Source organism: Taudactylus pleione, unplaced genomic scaffold (assembly GCF_031769625.1).
Source record: "Taudactylus pleione unplaced genomic scaffold, aTauple2 ptg000398l, whole genome shotgun sequence".
NCBI lineage: Eukaryota > Metazoa > Chordata > Amphibia > Anura > Myobatrachidae > Taudactylus > Taudactylus pleione.
The window spans coordinates 4,181,286-4,203,325 of record NW_028284800.1 but is presented as its reverse complement, the minus strand read 5'-3'; the positions used below and the strand labels follow the sequence as shown (position 1 = coordinate 4,203,325).

General features: G+C 42.8%; 1 protein-coding gene across 1 annotated transcript in view; it reads left to right on the top strand.

Annotated features, from left to right (window-relative positions):
* The window catches only part of ACVR2B (activin A receptor type 2B), a 191,055-nt gene that overhangs the window by 114,882 nt on the left and 54,133 nt on the right, over positions 1-22,040 (top strand). The window contains exon 2 of the mRNA XM_088446409.1: positions 15,606-15,813. Coding sequence (XP_088302535.1) covers positions 15,606-15,813 — 208 coding nt within the window. The remainder of the gene's footprint in view (positions 1-15,605; positions 15,814-22,040) is intronic.

The window sequence follows — 22,040 nt, the reverse complement described above, 5'->3', positions numbered from 1 at the left end:
CCTCTATCATACCCACAAGCCACAGTGTCCTGCAGAGAGTTCACTCTTTCTCTCACTGCTGCTCTGCTTAGTGCACCATCCAAACAGTGCAAAGAGCGGTTGGGGGCAGCCAAGCTTCCTGAGGAGTGCTGGGCATGCTCTCAGTGTGAAAAGGAACAAGGGCATGGTCTGCGGTCATGCCCCCTTGTCATGTGCGAGCTGACTATGTCTCTCCTCTACCCTCCCAAATATGGGAAGTGAATTTACCTGTCCCCTCCAGATCTTTCTCTATCTGTGTTGGCCTGTGTTACTGACTGTCTTTCTGCCATATCTTCTTGGTTGTCATCTCGCAATCTCAAACCCAATCTTTCAAAAACAGAATTAGTGATATTCCACCAGCCAATAGTAGTTAATGACCCGACAGCTCTATTCCTTTTGACAACACAACAATAAAATCTACCCTTCAAGCTCGCTGCCTAGGTGTCAGCCCTGACTAACTGCCCTTTGTTCTCCACACTGTATTTCCAAATAATGTTAAATACATCTAAAAAATATATCCAGAATATGCACATATCTCACACAAGATACTGCAAAAACTAGAATTCATGCACTCATTACTTACTGCATTGACTATTGCAGTAGCCTCCTTTCTGGTATTACTGTAAACACACTTTCACCCCTAAAATCTAGTTTGAATGCATCAGCTAGGCTGATCTTCATCGCAAAACGTTCTTCTTTTGATGCTCTGCTCTGTCAGTCTCTACATTGGTTGTCTGAATTCAATAGAAAATACTTCTGCTTACATACAAGGCTATTAGCCCACCTGCAACATACATGTCTTTGCTTATTTAAAAATATCTCCCAGCTCGACCCCACAGCTCTGCGCACGATCTGTGTCTCTCATCCACACTCATTACCTGCTCCCATTCATGGTTACAAGACTTGTTTCTGGCTGCCCTCCCATGCACAAGACGACTTGTCTCCAACCCTTTAAGCGTTACTGGAAAATTCACCTCTTCAGCTAGTTTATCAAATCCCATAACCACCATAAGCTATTCTACCAATTACCTCTCCTCTACACAGTCCTCTCATTAGTTCTCTTTCTGCAATCACACAAACCAATGACCCAAGGGCAACATACTTTGTACCATCTTCTAAAGTTTTTAAGGTGTTAACATTTAGTACATACTTACCTACTCTCTCAGAACGTCTGAGACTCCAAGTCAAGTGGACGGTCCAGGTGGCTTGATTTGCACTGAATTGCATCATCGTCACTCCGCCCCCCCACTTTACAATGGTGTTGATCACTGCATTATATAACAGGTGGTAGGTTCACGATGATAATGCAGCACCGAGCTCCCCCATAGCCCACTTCACTGCACCACGGCCCACCTGTATTTCTGAGCTGGCTGCCCCCTCCTAGGGACAACTTTGTTTAAGGAAAATAGTGAATGAACCCATAAAAATAATTCATCCTATATTTAATGCAGTTTTAAGGTGTTAGTGGCTCAAAAGTCTTAGCAGTAGATAGGTGTGAACAAGTCCTGGATCATATTGATGGCTCCCTATGATCTGGATAAATCACTTTGGGCTGATGCAAAGTTGAACAGAAAACAGGCTTGTTGCTCCTGAACTGTGGTCATGTAAGGAAAAAGCGTATATATTGCTGTGACTGAAATGCTTACAACTATAATGGGCGTACACACAGTTTTGGTGCAGGCGTAACGTGAAAACATGCAATATACAATTTACAGCTAAGGCTAGGTACAACTGTACATTAATCCCTTTGCCTCCCTGAGCTGCAGGTAGCAAAATGTATATTGTATTTTATTGTTACGTGCTAATTGTTTTCTTCAAAGTTCCAGCAAAGTCGAACTCCAGTCTTTTATTTCCGCCTTTCCCCATGAGTTACGGTTGTGTGTCAGATATAAACAAGTGAAACATTGAATATATGTTGACTGATAATTTCTGTGAAGGTATAATAATTCTCCCTGCAGTATATCCATAAAAAAATGAATGGTTCCCTGACTTTTGTCAAACTGTTTGTGTAGGTAATGAAGCAGTATATAGCTTGCTGCTTCACTGAGTCAAAAGGTAACGCAATTATCATTCATCGCTGTGCCTGTCCTCATTGACCTGACAGCAGGCTCGGAATAGATTATCCAAATGTGGCTTTAACAACCTGTTTTCAGGTTGGTTTTGACACCCAGCAGAGTAGGCAACTTATACCAATGGGGGTTAAAGAAGGAAAGATGAGGGCATCAGGACTTGCTGCGATAGAGAGGCAGGTGGGAACTCCACTGCGATAGAGAGGCAGGTGGGAACTGCTCTGCTTCTTTCCTGTTAAAGGTTTGTGCACTTTTTAAATTTTTTTTTTTTCATCTCCCTACTAAGTCAGTAGGGTGTGTGCGTATATGTGTGTATGTGTCCTCGCTCATATAGCCTCAATACACCGTTCAGCATGATATGCCTGGCGTAGTGTGTCGGCAGGTCCCATGCAACTCTTGTTAGCATTGGGCACCAGAAGATAGTGCTGATCAACTTGATATGTGGCACTTGTATATCTGTGTGCAACTGTGTCTGTAAACGGAACTTGGTGTGGAAAAAAAGTTGCAACCATTCCATTGTAGCACTTCACATGTTGATTCTAAAGGGTTCTATTTACTAAGCCTTGGAGGGAGATAAAGTACCAGCCAATCAGCTCCTAACTGCCATGTCACAGGCTGTGTTACAGTTAGGAGCTGGTTGGTTGGTACCTTATCTCCATTGACTTTATCTCCATTCAAGGCTTCGTAAATAGACCCTTAAGACTGAGTCGCACACAGATATACAAGTGTCACATACACTGCACAACAATGAAAATGTTTCCAATGTGAAAATAGTTACTTCTAATTGATTTCAGCATGCAAAGAATGAATATGACATTTAAAACTCTGTTAGCTCTGAGTTCCGAGATATAGCCCATTTATGACGATGTAGGGGTATTCCTAGTGAAGTGGGCAGAATGGAGAGAATCTTACCAGCAATCTGCGTTCTGCGCAGAGGGGGCGGGGCCTAATGACCCAATTAAATGCATCAGTTATTTGTCCCCTCCCCTATTCACGGGATTATCCACACAAGATAATTGTGGTGCACTGAGTGACAAGCATAGTGAGTGATTCCACCAAGACATTTCAGCAATGGAACAAAGATATCAGGGTAGGTGATCACTACTGTTGGACAGTGACAAGAGATGCCCAAGAAGAGGAGTACAAGCGACAAGCAAAGAGAAAGCACCCCCATGAATAGGCCACTATATTACATAGTACTTTCGCATGCTGTATATTTGGTATGCTGTATGTTTGTTTCGTTTTGTGTTCTTATTTGTGATTGATTGAATTAAAACAACTGTTATTTATTTTCTATCAAGAAAATATCAGATTATTTTAAAATAGCTTTTCGATATGACTATATTACTAATGTACACACAGTATAGTGCAAGTAGTGTAGCTCAAAAAATAGAGCTAGTAAAAGCATTCTGAAATAATTTTAGTTTTTCTTGACCTCAAATTAGTAATGTATGACTATTTTTAGAAAGGAAACAAATTAAAAGTATTAATTTGTTGTACAGTGATATCAAATGAATCAGCAGAGTCTCCAGATATGTCCTAGTCACATCATATGCATTTTCAGAAAAAAAAGATTCAGAAAAGACGCCTGGCCTTAGAGTCTCATGGGACCAGGCACGCTGAGAGGGGCTGTGAGGACACATCTGTGTTCTAGTCGCAAGATCGGTTAGGGGTACCGCATTCGGTAGTTAAACGGCAGCACTTCTCATATAGCAGCCAAACAATCGCACACAAGTTTAATGTCTTGGTACAAGTATACACAGCCAGTTTTATTTAGTAGCATAAAATAAACTAAACATGCAAATAAATCCTAGCCTGTCCGATATCGTTATCGTTCAATCGCTCATTAATCGCACATGAAAATGTCGAAAACGACCAGCGATGCGCGCTCCCGCTGGTCATTTTGGACGTCTATCATCGCCTGAACTGGTCAATCTGCCGATAACGACAAATTGACCATGTTCAGGGATGAGGGAGGGTGCCTACACTGAATGACATATGGTTCAGTGTAGGCACTGTAGGTGAAGAGGAACGACTGTACAATTACAATGTTGTAATCATACTGTCGTTCCACTATCTGCTAGTGGATACGCAGCATTACAATAACAAGCAATGGTCTCCATCTCCCCCTCGCCCTCACTCCCCCCCTCTCCCTCACTCCCCCCCCCCCCTCTCCCTCACTCTCCCCCTCTCCCTCACTCTCCCTCACTCCCCCCCCTATCCCTCACTCCCCCCCCTATCCCTCACTCCGCCTGTAACTCTCCCACACTTCGTTGCTATGTATGTTTGCATCTACACTGCATGTAATGCACTTGCACCCTGGATACAGAGGTAACATCTAGACATATGTATACACACACTTTGTTGCTATGTATGTGTGCTGTACTTGCCTACTCTTTCAATTCATCCGGTAGCCTCCCGAAAATCGGATGGCGCTCCTGGCCCCCCAGAAAAGAGGCAAGCCTACTCTAGACATATGTATACACACACTTTGTTGCTATGTATGGGTGCATCTATTCTGCATGTAATGCATTTGCGTGCGGGTACAGAGGGTAACATCTAGACATATGTATACACACACTTTGTTGCTATGTATATGTGCGCCTATACTTTCTCTCTGCACTCTTAATGCTCAGAACCTTGAAATAGCTACAACCTGCCAGTGCTTGTCTTTGTAACACCAGCAGATGTAAACTCCGGTGCCTACAGGCTGTGATGAGGAGCTGTTGTGACTTGTCCTGATGGAAGCGTAAATTAACTTGAATACATATAAGCTGCTGGTTCATTTGATATGTTACATGTGTTATCTGATCTGGAAATATTGTACCAGGTTTTTGTTTTTTTTCACTTCTCACAAATATTCAACACAGCTGTTTATAATTGTTTCAATAATGTCATAAAAAAAATTTACCTAACGATGACTACAACACACGGTTGCATAGCACTACCATTGTAAGTGTAAACCGATAATATCTTGGGGTTGGTTTATTTTCTAAACATATATATTATATTCCTTTTTCTTGTAGGACAGAATAATTTCCCACATGTTTGAGATACTTGGCTTTAACAAAGCACAACTTTTGAGTAATGCTAATATGTGCCCGTTTTCCACGATGTACTATTGGTGACTGCGAGCGACATGTCATTCATTCCAGTTGAATAATCAATATGGCAGCCAAATGACTTGTGTTTGTTTTGTGATGATGGTTTAAGATCAGCCTTACTTGTAAATTGGAAAAAAAAAAAAAGTTTTTTAATATATTAAAAACATAACATGTGGAATAAGCAAGGGATTACAGTAAATTCTATGATATTTTAGAGAATATTTAACCATATTAAAACACTGAACTCAGAGATGGTTTCTAAAGTCCATTTTCCATAATTTACAGAACGGAATAACTTATCCTTGTCTTGGGCTTCTTCAGTGAAAACAAAAATAATAACACCCCTACTTAGGGTTTCCCTGGTCAGTCATTGTCTCCTCATTGCAATTAGGGGTTTTTATCAAACCACCTGAAGAGAATAAGTTGAGGTATAGCAGCCATTTAGGTTCAAGCTATCATTTTATGAGGTGTATTAGATAAATGAATGCTACAATCGTATTCGTTGCTGTGGATGACACCTCTACTTGTCTTCATAAGAAGGTTTGATAAGTCCTCCCCCTTAGCGACCTTCCATGTTCTTCATCAGCACATTTTCCAGTGATTATCCTACTCTTACTAAGAAATCAGATGCAGTTCTCCATTATAGGAGAGTACAAAAGCTTCCTAATTTATTACGGCCAAGTGTGTCGGTATCAGGGTTTCGTGTTTTTCCCAGGGAAGTCAAGGGGCAGAATCAATTAGAAGGGTGGGTGGATTTCTGTTGGCACCTCAGTAGTGTGCAAACAAATCTGCTGTAAGTGTGGCTTTCTGCCCTTATTGCGACCACAGCAAGCATGGCAACCCATGACTCCGGATACTTAACCTGGAATCTATGGGTTAATGCGCATTAGCCGTAGGAGGAAATGGGCTTATATTTGAATAGCTTCAGGCGTATAAAAGCTCAAGGCTATCTGGCCGTGGTAAGCACTGTATCTAAAGGAGTTTGCCTCAAGGTCTTCCCCAAACATGCTGTGTTAATCCTCTCCGCTGATACCCTCTGCCTGGGCACCCTGTAACTTTGTGACCATGTTCCCTAATATCCCCCCATCCTCACTAGGATTCTGATCCCTAGCCTGAGATCCTGTCACTGACAACCTCCCCGCTCCTCTGCTCAGAAATCTAAAAGACAAACACATAATTATGAGCCGTTCTTGTGGTATGTTTATTCATTAGCATTGAACAACACATCGATCACAATCATTGCCTTCATGATTTTCAGAATGATGGAAGCTGATGACAAGGTGGAGGGATACACCAATATAGCGTCATATCATGCATCGGCTTCCTCCATGCTCACATTACATAGGCACCATTTTCCCTGGTGATATTTCTAGAGCTTCTGGAGTTACTATTCCCCTGCCCTGGTAAATAATTACAGCAGTTACTCTTACAAGCAACATGTTATACTTTCTACTTAAATTGTCTGTTTCCAACTAGAAATTGTAATCTCCATGCTTTTAATATGGAATGCACTATTAAGCCAATATATCTGCAGGAGATTTGCCGTAGTGCGCATGATATCCCAAGACTAAAGCTCCCCATCAATTGTTATAAGTGCCGAGCAATTCACGTTAATATTGATTCCAAGTAATTGATCTCTCCAGTTCTGCAGTTCCAAGCGTTTCATTTTTTTTGTTTCTCTTTTTTTTTTTTTTCCCCAATTCCCTACAATTTGGGTTTGCTAGGCTCAAAATCAATATAAAAAGTGCTTAAACTAATTATGTGACTTTGTTTTCTTCCCCCAAGGGTTTCAATGAGATGTAGCTGGTGTCTGTTGTCCGACCCAGTAGATGCAAATATTTCCTTAGGCTTTGCTTCAGCCATTAAGGAAAAGTCATTACAAGTTAGAGAATTTCAGTTCTACTTTCTAACGATTATTTTAGCAGATGCTAAATGCAGTGATGTGACTGTAAGCTTCAGGTCCTCATAATAAGCTGAGACTGTGGAGAGGGGGGGAGGAGTAGATTGTACTCCCCAATTTTAAACATAAAAAGAGATGCTGAGATTTGTAGTGCCATGCAGGTGCACATACTATCATAACTGTTTTGACTTTCAGTATTCTTACTGCTTAAACTCTACAAATAAATAAGAACCTCATTTATACTCCACTGATCAGTTTAAAGTGTGATCCTCAGTTCTATAGAAACATAGAATTTGACGGCAGATGAAAACCACTTTGCCCATCAGTGCAGGAATCTCTCCATCTTACACTATACTTAGATACTTAGAGGCATATGTGTCAAAGCTTGATGTGAAATATATATCACCGACCAATCAGCTCCAAACTATCATTTCTTAAACACAGCCTGCAAAATGTAAGTTTGAAGCTGATTGGTTGGTGATATATATCGCACAATTTTATCTCACATCAAGCTTTGATACATATGCCCCTTAGAACCCAGACAGTTCAGTTAAAATATATCACACAAGTATAGATAATCCATACATACCTACTCTTCTGGAATTTGTGGAAGGATTCCGATTTTTCGGGCAGTCCCCTGCACCACCAGAAGAGGGACGAATTTTCTGCATCCTCCCCACTTCCTAGTGAAGTGGGCAGGATGGGGGGGAATAAAAACGGGAATCACAGTTTGTATGGGGGGCGGGGCTAAATCAGAAAACACATTATTCTAGCCCTGCCCCCTCTCCACAGATTTGTGAATATCTGCATTTTGCTGTGATGGAGGCAGATCCTAATGACATCCGAGCCTGGGCCTGAAGTAGCCAGCTGCATCCCGTCTCTGGACTTCTGGAGAGGGGATGTAAAAATTAGACAAGTATGGGATAATCACTTTGCAGCACAAACATGCACGAGCACCCTCTGTTCAATTATGTGTGACCATTTATTTTTATTACTTTATGATAATTTGTGAGTTCACTGTGAGCAGCACTATATTATGGTCCATGACCACTATTGATTTGTATGTATCCAACAATTTAAACTACTAAAGCATATTTCCTTTTATCTAGAAGGATGTGCTTTGTCCATGGACAGTAAAAAAATTAAATAAAAAATTAAACTTATTGAAAAAAATGTTCATACTTTTCACTGCATTTTAATCAGTTTCCACCAATTTCCTCCCAATTTTCCACAACCTTCTCTTGTCATTATTGACGTGACCCGGTGATCAATGATATGTTGGCTTTTAAGGTCTTATTGCTCATTCTTCATAAGAGACTGCCTAAATACTTATTTATATTTTTGGACTGTTTTAATGAATTGCTTTCTTCATGACATGCCACAACATTTCAGTTAATTAAAGCTGTCTTTTGCAAGACTCTATTTGTACAGCAGCCATTTTGTTGTAAGTTTGTGCATGCCTGTATGACCCACGTACTGTTAAGTCTCATCCCACAGACCACTGTCCTGATATTCTACTGTACAATCTAGTGGTAATATGCAGGATGCATTGTTTCCTCAGTGATTCGCCTCAAGGCTACAAAGTACTGCATCCGCCATGCCATAGATCATAGTACTGCATCCACCATGCCACAGATCATAGTACTGCATCCACCATGCCACAGATCATAGTACTGCATACGCCATGCCATAGATCATAGTACTGCATACGCCATGCCATAGATCATAGTACTGCATCCGCCATGCCACAGATCACAGTACTGCATCCGCCATGCCACAGATCACAGTACTGCATCCGTCATGCCACAGATCATAGTACTGCATCCGCCATGCCACAGATCATAGTACTGCATCCGCCATGCCACAGATCATAGTACTGCATCCACCGTGCTGCATCCACCGTGCCATAGATCATAGTACTGCATCCGCCATGCCATAGACCATAGTACTGCATCTGCTCTGCCATAGATCATAGTACTGCATCCACCATGCCATAGATCATAGTACTGCATCCGCCATGCCATAGATCATAGTACTGCATCCGCCATGCCACAGATCATAGTACTGCATCCACCATGCCACAGATGATAGTACTGCATCCGCCATGCCATAGATCATAGTACTGCATCCGCCATGCCATAGATCACAGTACTGCATCCGCCATGCCGCAGATCACAGTACTGCATCCGTCATGCCACAGATCATAGTACTGCATCCGTCATGCCACAGATCATAGTACTGCATCCGCCATGCCACAGATCATAGTACTGCATCCACCGTGCCATAGATCATAGTACTGCATCCGCCATGCCATAGATCATAGTACTGCATCCGCCATGCCATAGATCATAGTACTGCATCCGCCATGCCACAGATCATAGTACTGCATCCACCATGCCACAGATCATAGTACTGCATCCGCCATGCCACAGATCATAGTACTGCATCCGCCATGCCATAGATCATAGTACTGCATCCGCCATGCCACAGATCATAGTACTGCATCCGCCATGCCACAGATCATAGTACTGCATCTGCTCTGCCATAGATCATAGTACTGCACCCACCATGCCACATATCATAGTACTGCATCCGCTCTGCCATAGATCATAGTACTGCATCCACCATGCCACATATCATAGTACTGCATCCACCATGCCACAGATCATAGTACTGCATCCACCATGCCACAGATCATAGTACTGCATCCGCCATGCCACAGATCATAGTACTGCATCTGCTCTGCCATAGATCATAGTACTGCATCCAGCATGCCACAGATCATAGTACTGCATCCGCCATGCCACATATCATAGTACTGCATCCACCATGCCACAGATCATAGTACTGCATCCACCATGCCACAGATCATAGTACTGCATCCGCCATGCCATAGATCATAGTACTGCATCTACTCTGCCACAGATCATAGTACTGCATCCGCCATGCCACAGATCATAGTACTGCATCCGCCATGCCACAGATCATAGTACTGCATCCGCCGTGCCACAGATCATAGTACTGCATCCGCCGTGCCACAGATCATAGTACTGCATCCGCCGTGCCACAGATCATAGTACTGCATCCGCCGTGCCACAGATCATAGTACTGCATCCGCCGTGCCACAGATCATAGTACTGCATCCGCCGTGCCACAGATCATAGTACTGCATCCACCGTGCCACAGATCATAGTACTGCATCCACCGTGCCATAGATCATAGTACTGCATCCGCCATGCCATAGGTCATAGTACTGCATCTACTCTGCCATAGATCATAGTACTGCATCCACCGTGCCATAGATCATAGTACTGCATCCACCATGGCATAGATCATAGTACTGCATCCACCATGCCTCACAGATAAGATTGTTTTTTAATGGTATGTAGGATCTAGTGGATTGCAAACACATACAGGGTCATTACGACCATGGAAATCCGTATAAAAAATGTCCTTTTGTGCTACATCTACTTTTGCACTCAGTTTATATAATAAAAAACAAACAACACAAAGTAGACACATCACCATTTTTAGAGGGTGTTTTGGAGACTGGTAAATGGCTGGGCATTTCAGTTTATTTGCAGCTGATATAGCTTTGATTATTTTGGACTTTTGCTTGTATAAAAGACAATCAGTCCCTAGAACATTGTTTCAATAGCCGTACAGTCAGTCAGGAAGTAACGTTTTTTTCAGAGGCCAGGACTTTACCCAATGCAGCAAGACTGATCCCAATTACCATAATAATTTCGATAGGCGTTCTGCTTCATTATTGATATATTAGAATTAATAGATTTACAGGTTGCCGTATATATATTCTACAGGCACCATGTCGACATGAGATTGTCATCATGTTCATTTTGTTGACATGTTCATTATGTTGAAATGCAGCATGTCGACACAGGTGTTATGTCAACCATGTTAGCAGGTTGACATCGTCGTTTTCTTGTAATTTTGGCCATAATTCAAAGATGTACGCAAACCTGAAGGTTTACGTACATCTCCGATGGTGCCGATCTTGTTCTGATTAAAATGTTGCACCGTTTGGCGATAGGCAGCCTTGCAGAAAAGGGGGGCTGTCGCACCCTTTTCTGGGCGTGCTGAAGCCAGTAGCTGTGTTTTTGGATGCAGTGTCACAAGCTGCTGCAGAGTGAATTCCCTGGTCATCCTCAGTAACCTGAGGGAGGGTTCCTCAGATGACCGATTGTCACGCTTCTGGTCCGACTGCATCTTCGGATGCAGCAGCGGAACAGAGAATCAGTCAGGAAGCGTCTATTTACACAAGATGGCAGCATTAGCATATTATCGCACAGCCGCTGCTTACAAAGTTGCTGCAGCTATGTGATCTGCGGCCATCTCTGAATCAGGCCCTCTGTCCCTAATCCTAACAGCAACCTTAGCACTATCCCTAAACCTCCTAAAAATGTCAACATTATGTCCACATCTACATTCAAATGTCAGCATTTTGCAGGTGTCGGCATTTTGAAGGTGTCGACATCAACATAGTGGCTGCATACCAATTTACAAACCAGATGTCTCTAATTTAGACATTGACAGCTACGTAATCGCATTTCTTTGCCTGAAATAGCTGCCTCAAGCCTAATATTGCACACTCCTACCAGAAGGCAATGGTTCGCTCCATGTTATTGCCTCCCATGGTATCCGTACTATAGATAAGACAGTAAAAAGGTCAACAAAGGTCAGCATAGACACCAGATGTTAGATAGCCAATAGGTCGTCAGGGACAAAGGGTCGACACAGTAAGGTCAACATGTCGACATGAAAATGGTTGCCACACAAATGGTCGCCCCCTTTTTTTTTTTTGTTTTAGGATTAGGCAATTACCCCGATGGTTAGGGTTAGGCACCAGGAGAGAGGGTTAGGGTTAGGCACGAGATGGGATGGTTACGGGTTAGGGTCAGGCACTTACCCCAACAGTTAGGTTTAGATACCAGGAGGGAAGGTTAGGGTGAAGATTTAGAGGTTAGAAAAAAAAAAAAACTGTCGGCCATTTTCATGTCGACCTTTTGACCATGTCGGCCATTTGTTCTTGTCTACCTAATTCCATGCTGATCTTTACTGTGTCGACTTTTTTGTCCCTGTCGACCTATTGCCTGTCTAATGGTGTCTATCTAGACATTGTTGACCTTTTTACTGTCTATCTGTTTTACCATAATCCCTCCCATTTATACCACTCATTTAATGTTTTCCTCATGTTGAAGTATTGAATACTGGCTTTCGTCATTGCGAAAAAAGTCTGTTAATCCGTACGTAACATTGGGTATCTTTATGCCTTTATGAAAAGAAAATCACTCTGAATTTTCAGAAACTATTTTTTCTTTTTAACTGGACAATACACTCAAAAATAGTAAAAGTGTAAAATAGTCTCCAACTGGAAAGAGAGAACCTCGAGATTTATCAGCATTTCTATGACCCTTTATATCATGTCCTTCAAAAATAATAAGCTATCAGGTAAAGCGGACTTTTCTGCAATAACATATTCATAGAACAGACTTTGAACAACATTTCTTCCTTTATCGCTTTTAAAGGACATAAGACACTATCTGATGTTGTTTTAACCACAATAGATTCCTCTATAATTAGATTTTAACTTCTATATTTTCTACAAACTGCTTCTTAGTGCTACATACTCCATCCACCTGTTTGTATCTTGCATTTCTTCCATAAAGAATCATTGTTCGCAAAGTGTAAATTGCCGCCTATGCACACAGGCGTTTGTAGGCAGCACTGTACCATGGGGATGTGAAAGATGTGTATCCTGTAATCCTGTGTAATATGAAGATGCCTGAGCACTTTTCCCAATGGAGTCAATAAAACCCATAGCCCTCGATTTGTGGGCACCGGCACGTTAACGCCGAGATATACGCTAGATTTAAAGTGCCAATTCGTTTTAAGCCAAAGGGGGAGATATATCAAAGCTTGGCGAGAGATAAATGACTAACCGGTCAGCTCCTAACTGTCACTTTACAGGTTGTGTTTGAAAAATGGTTGGTACTTTATCTCTCTCCACAATATCTCTCTCCAAGCTTGGATACATCTCCCCCAAAACCAGGTCGTTTTTCCTTTAAAACAAATTGCTGCTTTAAATGTAGCGCCAGGCTTGCCAGAATCATGCCAGTTCCCTCAGATAGTGGGCTTTTACGTTTGGGCCCACATCTCCTTTGTTTGCCACCAACAAACTTCCCCCCCCCCCCCCCAACCTTCCTGTTCCATCCACACAGACAAACAAACCAACACCTGTGTGCAGAAGGCCTAAGACTAACATTTCTATTGGTCATTGTGGAGAAATACTGAATTATGTCTGAGAAATTTATCCAGGCAAAACTTGTACAGAATAAGTCCAATCTCACGTTGTCACTACTCACACCCCCAGTCCACCCAATAATGCCAGCTTTTTGGACAGCTACTTGCTGGCATCGTCCTAATAATGTCTGCTGATTTGGTACATTTGAGACATGTTTATTGTACTCTTAATGGCATGACCCATCAGCACTTTTCTGCCCTCTTCGCAATACCCAGACACCCTTGCTTGTAAACCACAGCAGCCACGGAGTACAATACCCATCCCTTTGATTAAGCAACATGTTTTAGAAGATTTTAGTTTCTCCTTTGCTAGCTGCACAACATGAGTCCAGCTACAGCTTGATGATGCTCGGGAAGCATTTAGTTTGACACTATGGGGTTTTTACATGAAAGTGAGTCTCCGAAACAGCCTAACTTACATTCACTTCACATCCAGGCCATGAGGAGTAATGGCCCAGGTTAGCACCATGTGAGTTCTGTGCAGTGAACTAAATGCGTTTTATGTTACTTTATTAACTGAGAGCTTTCTTTTTATAGATTGCATAAATTATACACAGTTGGTTTCGGGTTATACAGAATTCATCTTTTGAGAGCTTCTTTTTTACTTTGTAAAATGTCGTATTACCAACTTTGAGAGCACAAAAAAACGAGACTAACCGTAATTGAGGTTCATGTTCCTTGCCTTGAAATATTTAGATTGAAATTATGCATTATACTGCTTCCTGTCAGTGTTACTTCCATAGTATACCTTCCAGTCCTTCTAACTGGTAAAAGATAAAGGTTGCAGTAAAACAACAGGTTACAAAAAACCATGCTACCAATGCAACTTATCACTTAATCATGTAGTCCCCCATTTACTAACGAGTTTTATCACCAAAACGAGTGATACATTTCACTATGGGGTCTATTTCTAAGCAGTGTTAGGAGACAGAGTGAAAAGTGATAAGGTGCCAGCCAATCAGCTCCCAACTGTCATCTCACAGGCTGTGTTTAAAAAATGACAGTTGGGAGCTGATTGGCTGGCACCTTATCACTTTTCACTCTGTCTCCTAACACTGCTTAGTAAATAGACCCCTGTGTGTGATAAATGGTGCTCCAGCCAATCAGCCCCCAACTGTCATTTTTCTAACAGTTGGGAGCTGATTGGCTGGAGCACCATTTACACAGTGAAATTTACCACTCGTTTTGGTGATAAAACTCGTTAGTAAATTTAGGCCTGTAGTACACTAACGAGTAATTGATATTCTAAATTTGGAAATTAAACATAAACGTATGGAATGGTCAGAGTACAGCAAATCCATACAGATTTTGTTGATTGAATTCCTGGCTGCATCATGAAGATCTGTAGCACATACTGTAGCCATACGTTTGTTACGACAGTTATTAATGGCTGAAGGACACACATAATTTTCTACAGGGCGGGGTTGTTCATTTACGTTTCTAACATATTTGAAAGTTCCTTCTAAAGTGGAATACACCACTTTTTTAACAGCATGAACAACCGAACAGGTCCTTAGTTCCACTTTAGAAGGTACACCTCCACTACACAGAGGGTGATTATACCTGGTGAAGGTTACTCTTTTTAATGATACTGCACTAGGAGGCGCTTTCTTTCCACCTTGTTTTTTTTAGGATATATATATAATATGGTCACCTCAGCCCTCCCCCTTCTCGACGCAGTGGTCCTCTCCAGTTGGTCTGTCTCACCACTGTAATGGCACAGTGCTCGACGCAGACAGGATAGCTTAGGGTATATATGTGTATACAGCGTGTGTGTGTATATATATATATATATATAATGTGTGTGTATGTATGTCTTTGGTGCCGTTTGCTTTTGTAGCCATGTCGTGTAACCCACCCACTTCAAGTACCAATGCCAAGCTATTGTGACTAAAGGGGGGATGTATCATACTTTCTGAAGAGGACAGGTGGAGAAGTTGTCCACAGAAACCAATCAGCACCTAGCTATTATTTTTTAATTTCGAAATGATAGCTAGAAGCTAATTGGTTGATATGGACCATTTCTTTACTTGTCCTCTTTGGAGCTACATCTCCCCAAATCACTTATCACTAAATGCAAATAGCCATAGGAAAACTTGTCAGGATAGCTAATAATATAAGGGAATGTAATGCCTACTTTATAATTGGTTGCTAAACAGGGTCTCTAACTCCATACTGCTATTCCCCATGCAGGCTCTGGGCACAATGAGGAGGATCCTAGGGAATGTATATATTACAACATCAACTGGCAGATCGAGAGGACCAACCGGAGTGGAGTGGAGAAGTGTGATGGTGAGAAGGACAAGCGGCTTCACTGCTACGCCTCTTGGAGGAATAATTCCGGTTACATAGAGCTTGTGAAGAAAGGATGTTGGTTAGATGACTTCAACTGCTATGACAGGTAAAATACAGGAAAACCTATATCAGCTGTGAGTAGCTATTAAGTAGTGGTTACCGTCTGTCTGCATGCGTAATATGAACTCACACTTAATTATGCGATTTGGAGTGTATCTGTTCCCTACACAAAGCGTAAGACACCTGTTTTTTGGGGTGTACTAATTAATATTCATGACCGTGCATACTATATATTCACTGTGTACCGGTGATGATATTGAGGCACCATCGATGCCCCTGGATCCTAGTAGATTGAAAGGTTTCAGTAGGGTAGGTTGTGGTGGGACGGATAAGAGTGGATTCATTTAACTTTAACGTTTCTTACTCCATGAAGCCCTGTACCGGATCATCCACGAGCTGTCTCTGACATGCAAAGGTGTAGGAACATTAAACAGTGGCCTTACAGCAAGTCTCTCCTGATGTCCCAGTCAGCCCCGTACAGGTCTTGCAGGGCACTGTAGAGCTGGGAGTTAGGCAGCTGCTAGGTCCTCCATCCCTGGTGATACATGTTGTTTGGAGAAGGTTTGAAAATTAAGGTGGAGAAATAACTTATGCGCTGAAAAATATTAATTTTACTTGAATGAAAACTTTATTGAGGCTACAAATGGTTTTATATTTTATCATAAATTATATATTTTTAAGCCTCTGTTTTATTGTCATATGTACTATATCTACGTGGTGAGATTAGCTGTGTAAATGCTAATTATTGTATCACCTCCTCCACATAAGGAAGTTATCAAGATTCCTTCACAGCTGCTTAAATACAGAAACACTACAGTTAATGGACCACTTACCCTGAAATGCAAGTTACGTCACATTATATGTGAAAGTGTCAGGAACACCAGCAGAAACAAATTTATTTGCTATAATTCACTTATTACGGGGAGAGCTGTTTCTCTTTTCTCAAACCTTCTGTCTGTAAGCCCAGTAAGTAGCACAGCTGTGAATTTTTGAGAACCTGATAATAAATGCAGAGAGAGTTATTTTTAGCTTCCTTACATGTTTTTAGCCAGGTATTTATAGCATCAGACCAAGGCTAGGGCTGAGCACAGATGGATGAATAGGGCGTATAAGGACATTGGTGAGCATGCGAGTTATTACGTTGAGCATAAAGTGGCGGATGACGCACATATGATTTTTGTGGGTATTCGTAATCCTGGGAACAGGCTGATATGTATTGTACATATGTTTTTTCTGGGCACAGGGTGTGGTGGGCATGAGAGGAATGCCGAGCACAGGGTCGAGTATTGTGGGCAAAAGGATGCTAAGCTGCGCATAAGGTGGTGATCTATGGTGAAATAGAATTTTGGTTATACCTGGCACCTGTATTGTGCATGAGGTTGTGTCAGTGAAAGTTGTAGCAGGGACATTTACTGCAGGTAAACACAGGGTTAAGGTTATTCACATAAAAAAGGAGGTACCATGATCAGAGAGAGTAGAGACCTTCGGATGTATAAAACCTGGAAGCAATCCTGAGTGCAGCTTCTATACAAAGAAAATTTTCCCCACCCTCCTTCCCCCTACTAAGACCACGTTTTCTTTTGCCAGTTTTTCAGCAGGAAACACAATTGCAACCTGGAATACAATTAAGGTACTCTGGAAGAGATGTATCACCTGGCGATATGGGGTTGTAGTGGTTTGAGCCCCTGTCATTATCGGCACTGCTGTCTACAAGATAGTGCCCGATGTGCCACCCAATGTATGAGCGATCAGTGGCACTGACCGTCCAGCAGCTGCAGCTATCAATCTCGACTGCCGCAGTTATTGTTCCCCTATCACCACAGCAGGGACAGTACTGTCCCTGGCTGCGGCTTCTGCAGGGCTCCGGGCTGTGCACATGAGTTCTCGCGATGTTAGCGAGATCTCGCATATGCCCAGTGTAGCCAGCTTGGAGGTGAGAGACTGTGCATCTGCACTAGTCCGATGCACTGTGGGCTTTGGCAGGGATCGCAGGAGGGGGGAGTTTTTACTTCCCCTCTCCGGCAGTCGAGATGTTATTACATCTCGTTGGTACTACTTCCTGCTTCACCTTGGTGAAGAGGCAAAGCAGGAAGTGTGCCGCTAAAATACATCTCCCCCAATGTTATCTATGTAATGGGAGGATGATCTGTTCTCTGGTGCCATGTAGTGATTGTGTACACTTACTGCTTTTACCTGCCTCGGTCTAGGCAGCGGGCACCTACCTCTGTCTAGACAGTGGAGTGCTTGTAATGTCACGGCCTCATTTGTTACTGAGGAATCATGAAGGTTCCTCCCAAGCTGATCGTCTGTGGAGTGTACATCTTATTTCTAAAGTCGCCTGTCAAGTTAGGGTGGGGTTTCTTGCTACACTACCTGTGAATTGGAGGAATTAAATCCTTTTAGTTAAAGGTGGGTACTACGGTGCCCACCATAAACTGGTGTGGGTGCAGTGTTGCCCACCCCGATGACCAGATTGAAATTGTATGTTTGCAATTGCTTTTCCTGGGCCACCAACTTTACGGAAGTAAGAAATAAAATTGGCCCTTCTTCCTGCTAGCTATTGTGTGTCATATTTTTATTTCTTATGGTTAAGATGTCGATACTTGAAATGTAGTTATAAGGGGCTAGCGAATGATTACACACAAGGTAAGCCATTATACTTAACCGGCTTATAGAATTGTGTAGCTATGCAGGGCAAAGTACGATGGTGGTTTAAGTAAGGTAACATGACCTCTCATTGCATACATTTATTCATCTCATACATATACATATAATTAATAGTATGGTTTGGTACAGATTATTTTTCCTCATAGTCCCCATACTTGTCTAAACATTTGTTCCAATGGTACACCAAGCCATCAATCCCAGCATGGAAGCCAGGACGTCATGCTGAATATCACCATCTGTTGTGAATCTCCTTCCACCCAGGTGCTTCTTCAATGGTCCAAAGAGATGGAAATCACTCGGTGCCAGGTAAGGGCTGTAGGGAGGATTGTCCAGTACCTCCCAATGATAGCATTGTAACAATTCATGCTTGCGGTTGGCCGATTGTGGCCTGGTGTTGTTGTGCAGCAAGATGACGTCTGTTTGCAGCAGCTCAGGTGGTTTTTGACTGATTGCCCTCCACATCCGGCTCAATGTGTCACAGTAGCGGACAGCATTCACAGAATCTCCCTTGGTGAGGAAATCAACAAGAAGCACAACCTTGTGGCCTCAAAAAACCCATGACCTTCTTTGCTGATGGAGTTGTTTTGAATTGCTTTGAAGGTGGAGAACGATGCGTGTTCCCATGTTATAAATGCTTGCTTCATCTTTGGTGTCACATGATGCACCCATGTTTCATCACCTGTATTAATACGCTGCAGGAACTGCACTCCCTCCTCATGGTAACACATCAAGTGCATGAGAAACAATGCCATCCTATTGGTGTTTTGAACTTCTGTGAGCTACTTCGGTACCCAGTGTGAACACTTTTTCCTGTACCCCAGTTGCTCATGAACGATGTTGTGCACAGTACCCACTGAGATGTTCAGTTCATCAACAATATCCAATGTTCGCAAATACGCGCTATAGCGCGTATTTTACTCACAAATGAGGATTGGGGACTCCCCAGGGACTCCTTCTGGAGTGAAGACTGCATCCCGACCACCCGGAGTGAAGACTGCGTCCCGCCGGTCCCGGCCCCACGGAGTGAAGACTGCGGCATGACCCCCCGGAGCAAAGATTGCCTGCGGCATGACCCCCCGGAGCAAAGATTGCGGCCGGGCCCCTGGTTTGAAGACTGCACCCGGAAACCAGAAGGCACCGCAGACCAAACAAGACACTGCGCGACGTGTCTGCACACCCTTGGACAGGTGAGTGTATAGTGGGTAGCAATGGGTGGGGGCTGGTTAGGTACAGTGGGGGTTTGGCTACAATGCGCAGCGTTGGGGGTTCTGGAAATATTTGAAACGGGGTCTGGTGGTGCCGACGCCCCTCCTGCTGTTTGAGGGCGGAGATCAGGCTCACATTGAGGAGCAGAAGCCAGCAGCAGGCTGGACGGAGACATAGTGACAATATGACAATAGTGCTGTGAATGAGGATGAAGAGTACTGCAGCGCGCCTGGCTCCAGCAGTCCTCGACTTTCTGCCTCTAATCCCCGCTTCCTCTCCTCATCTAATACACAGTGGCACCCACCCAGCCCCAGTATCCTGACCCGGCTTACTCCTGTGGTCCCTAGCTCCCCCTCCTCCTGTACGTTGGCTCCCTCCACATCTAATACCTGGAACCCAGCCTCTTCTCCTGTCCCTGCTCACTCCTCCAGTCCCCAGCTCCCCTCCACCTATAATCTCTATCTCCCCGATTCTTCCTGCTCCCCACCTCCTACACCTGTCCCCGGCTTTCCATATCCTACACCGCTCCCCACCTCCTACGCCCTGTCCCCGGGTCCCCACCTCCTACGCCCTGTCCCCAACTCCACCTCCCACACATCAAGAAGACGAGGAGCAATTAGGACCTGCAGCATGAGTGCAGCCACCCCCATCCAGCTCACACAGAAAAAAATACAGAATAGTGCACCGCTAGAAGCAGAGAATTATTTGAACATTTTTGTTCAAAGGTAAGCATAGAAAATCTTTTTTGGTATAGTTTTTAAAATGTATTTAAATTTTATTGGTTTGTGGTTTTTATAAAATGATGCAGAAACTACAGTATCTGCATCATTGTATGTATCACCACTATGTAAGAACAGTCTAAAGCAGACAATTTCACAGAAATCTCCGGCAGAAGACTAACTACCACAGCAGACTGCAGTCCCCATTATTGTCAATGGGTACTGAAGTCTGACATCTATGTACAAAACTTAGGCGTATGTGGGGTAGTGTGGTAGCATGTGGGGTGGTCTGAGGGGCATGTGGGGGGCTCTAAAGGCTAAATTATGATGGGACCCAAAAATGGTCAGGTAGGACCCCATTTTTTTAACGTGGCGGGTCCTTGGGACCCACATATTTTGTTGCTCAGCGCGATCACTGAATATCACTAACTCGAATGCGTCTGTCCTCCTGAATCAGTCCTTCAATGCGGCACAAATTGTCATATGTGATGGACGTGCTTGGCCAGCTGGGTTGATGCTTATCTTGAACGTCTGTCCTGCCGTTATCAAAGGTTGTGGACCAAACCCAAACCTGTTTCAGTGACGGGACGTTATCACCATACACCTCAACAAGTGGTGATGAATTTCAGCTGCTGATGTGCCCTTTAGATACAGAAATCTGATGACACTACGCACAATGTTTGACCATGTTTTTGCCAACTTACAACTGATGTCGAGACAGTATGACTGATTTGAGGTGCAGCCTAATGGCCGTGAGGGAAACAATGGTCTACCTACTCTGGTCTGGTGGGAAATTACAATAAAATAGAAAACATTACACACTTGAGAGGTCTTGTTACCTTACTTATCGTACCGCCCTCCTAGATGCTGAGTATATGTGGAGTGTGTAGTGGAGTGTTTATGTATGTAGTATATGGTGTATTTTAGTATATGGTGTATATAAAGTTGCCATGCTGAGTTAAAAGTCAGTGTACATTAGGCATAAGACTATTCTGATATACTTATTCTGCACTGTATATGGTAGACCTACATTATGATGGACATGGGGTTGTCACACTGGGAACATTGCAGGACATCAGGTGTTGTGCTGTACTATTGCATGTAATAAAACTGTGGTGCGCTTGAGGTGGGCACAGACGAATGCTGGTATTGGTTCTGCTCTACAGAATGCTTACTCTTTCTTTGTACCATGTGTTGGGCATTTTTGCTTTTAGCAATAATACGCACTGGTAACACCTTATAGTACCAAAACCAATATCCTTCTATGCTGGTTTAGCATAAAAAAAAATGCCACATTTGTTCATCGATTGCTTTCATTAATCCTCCCTTATTAGTGCAAAAATATTTCAACAAATGTGGCATAACTGCTTCAATCAGAAAACAAAGAATAGTTAATTAAAAAAAAATGTGAATATTATTTAGCACAATTCCCCTTTAAGCTTTTATCAAATGCATTTTTGAAGTGCAAATCCCTGTACTTCACAGCATATTATGGTATTTCATGAGGTTTGATGCGGAGTCCACCCCCATGGGACTTGTCTGTTTCGTGTAGTAATTATTTTGTTCTCCCTTCTGTACATGCTATGCTGAAATCCACATGACTTGATCAATAAATATCTGTGGAAGACCGGTAGCCATGTTCCTGACAGTCATTATCTAGTCTCTATCGCATAAACATGAC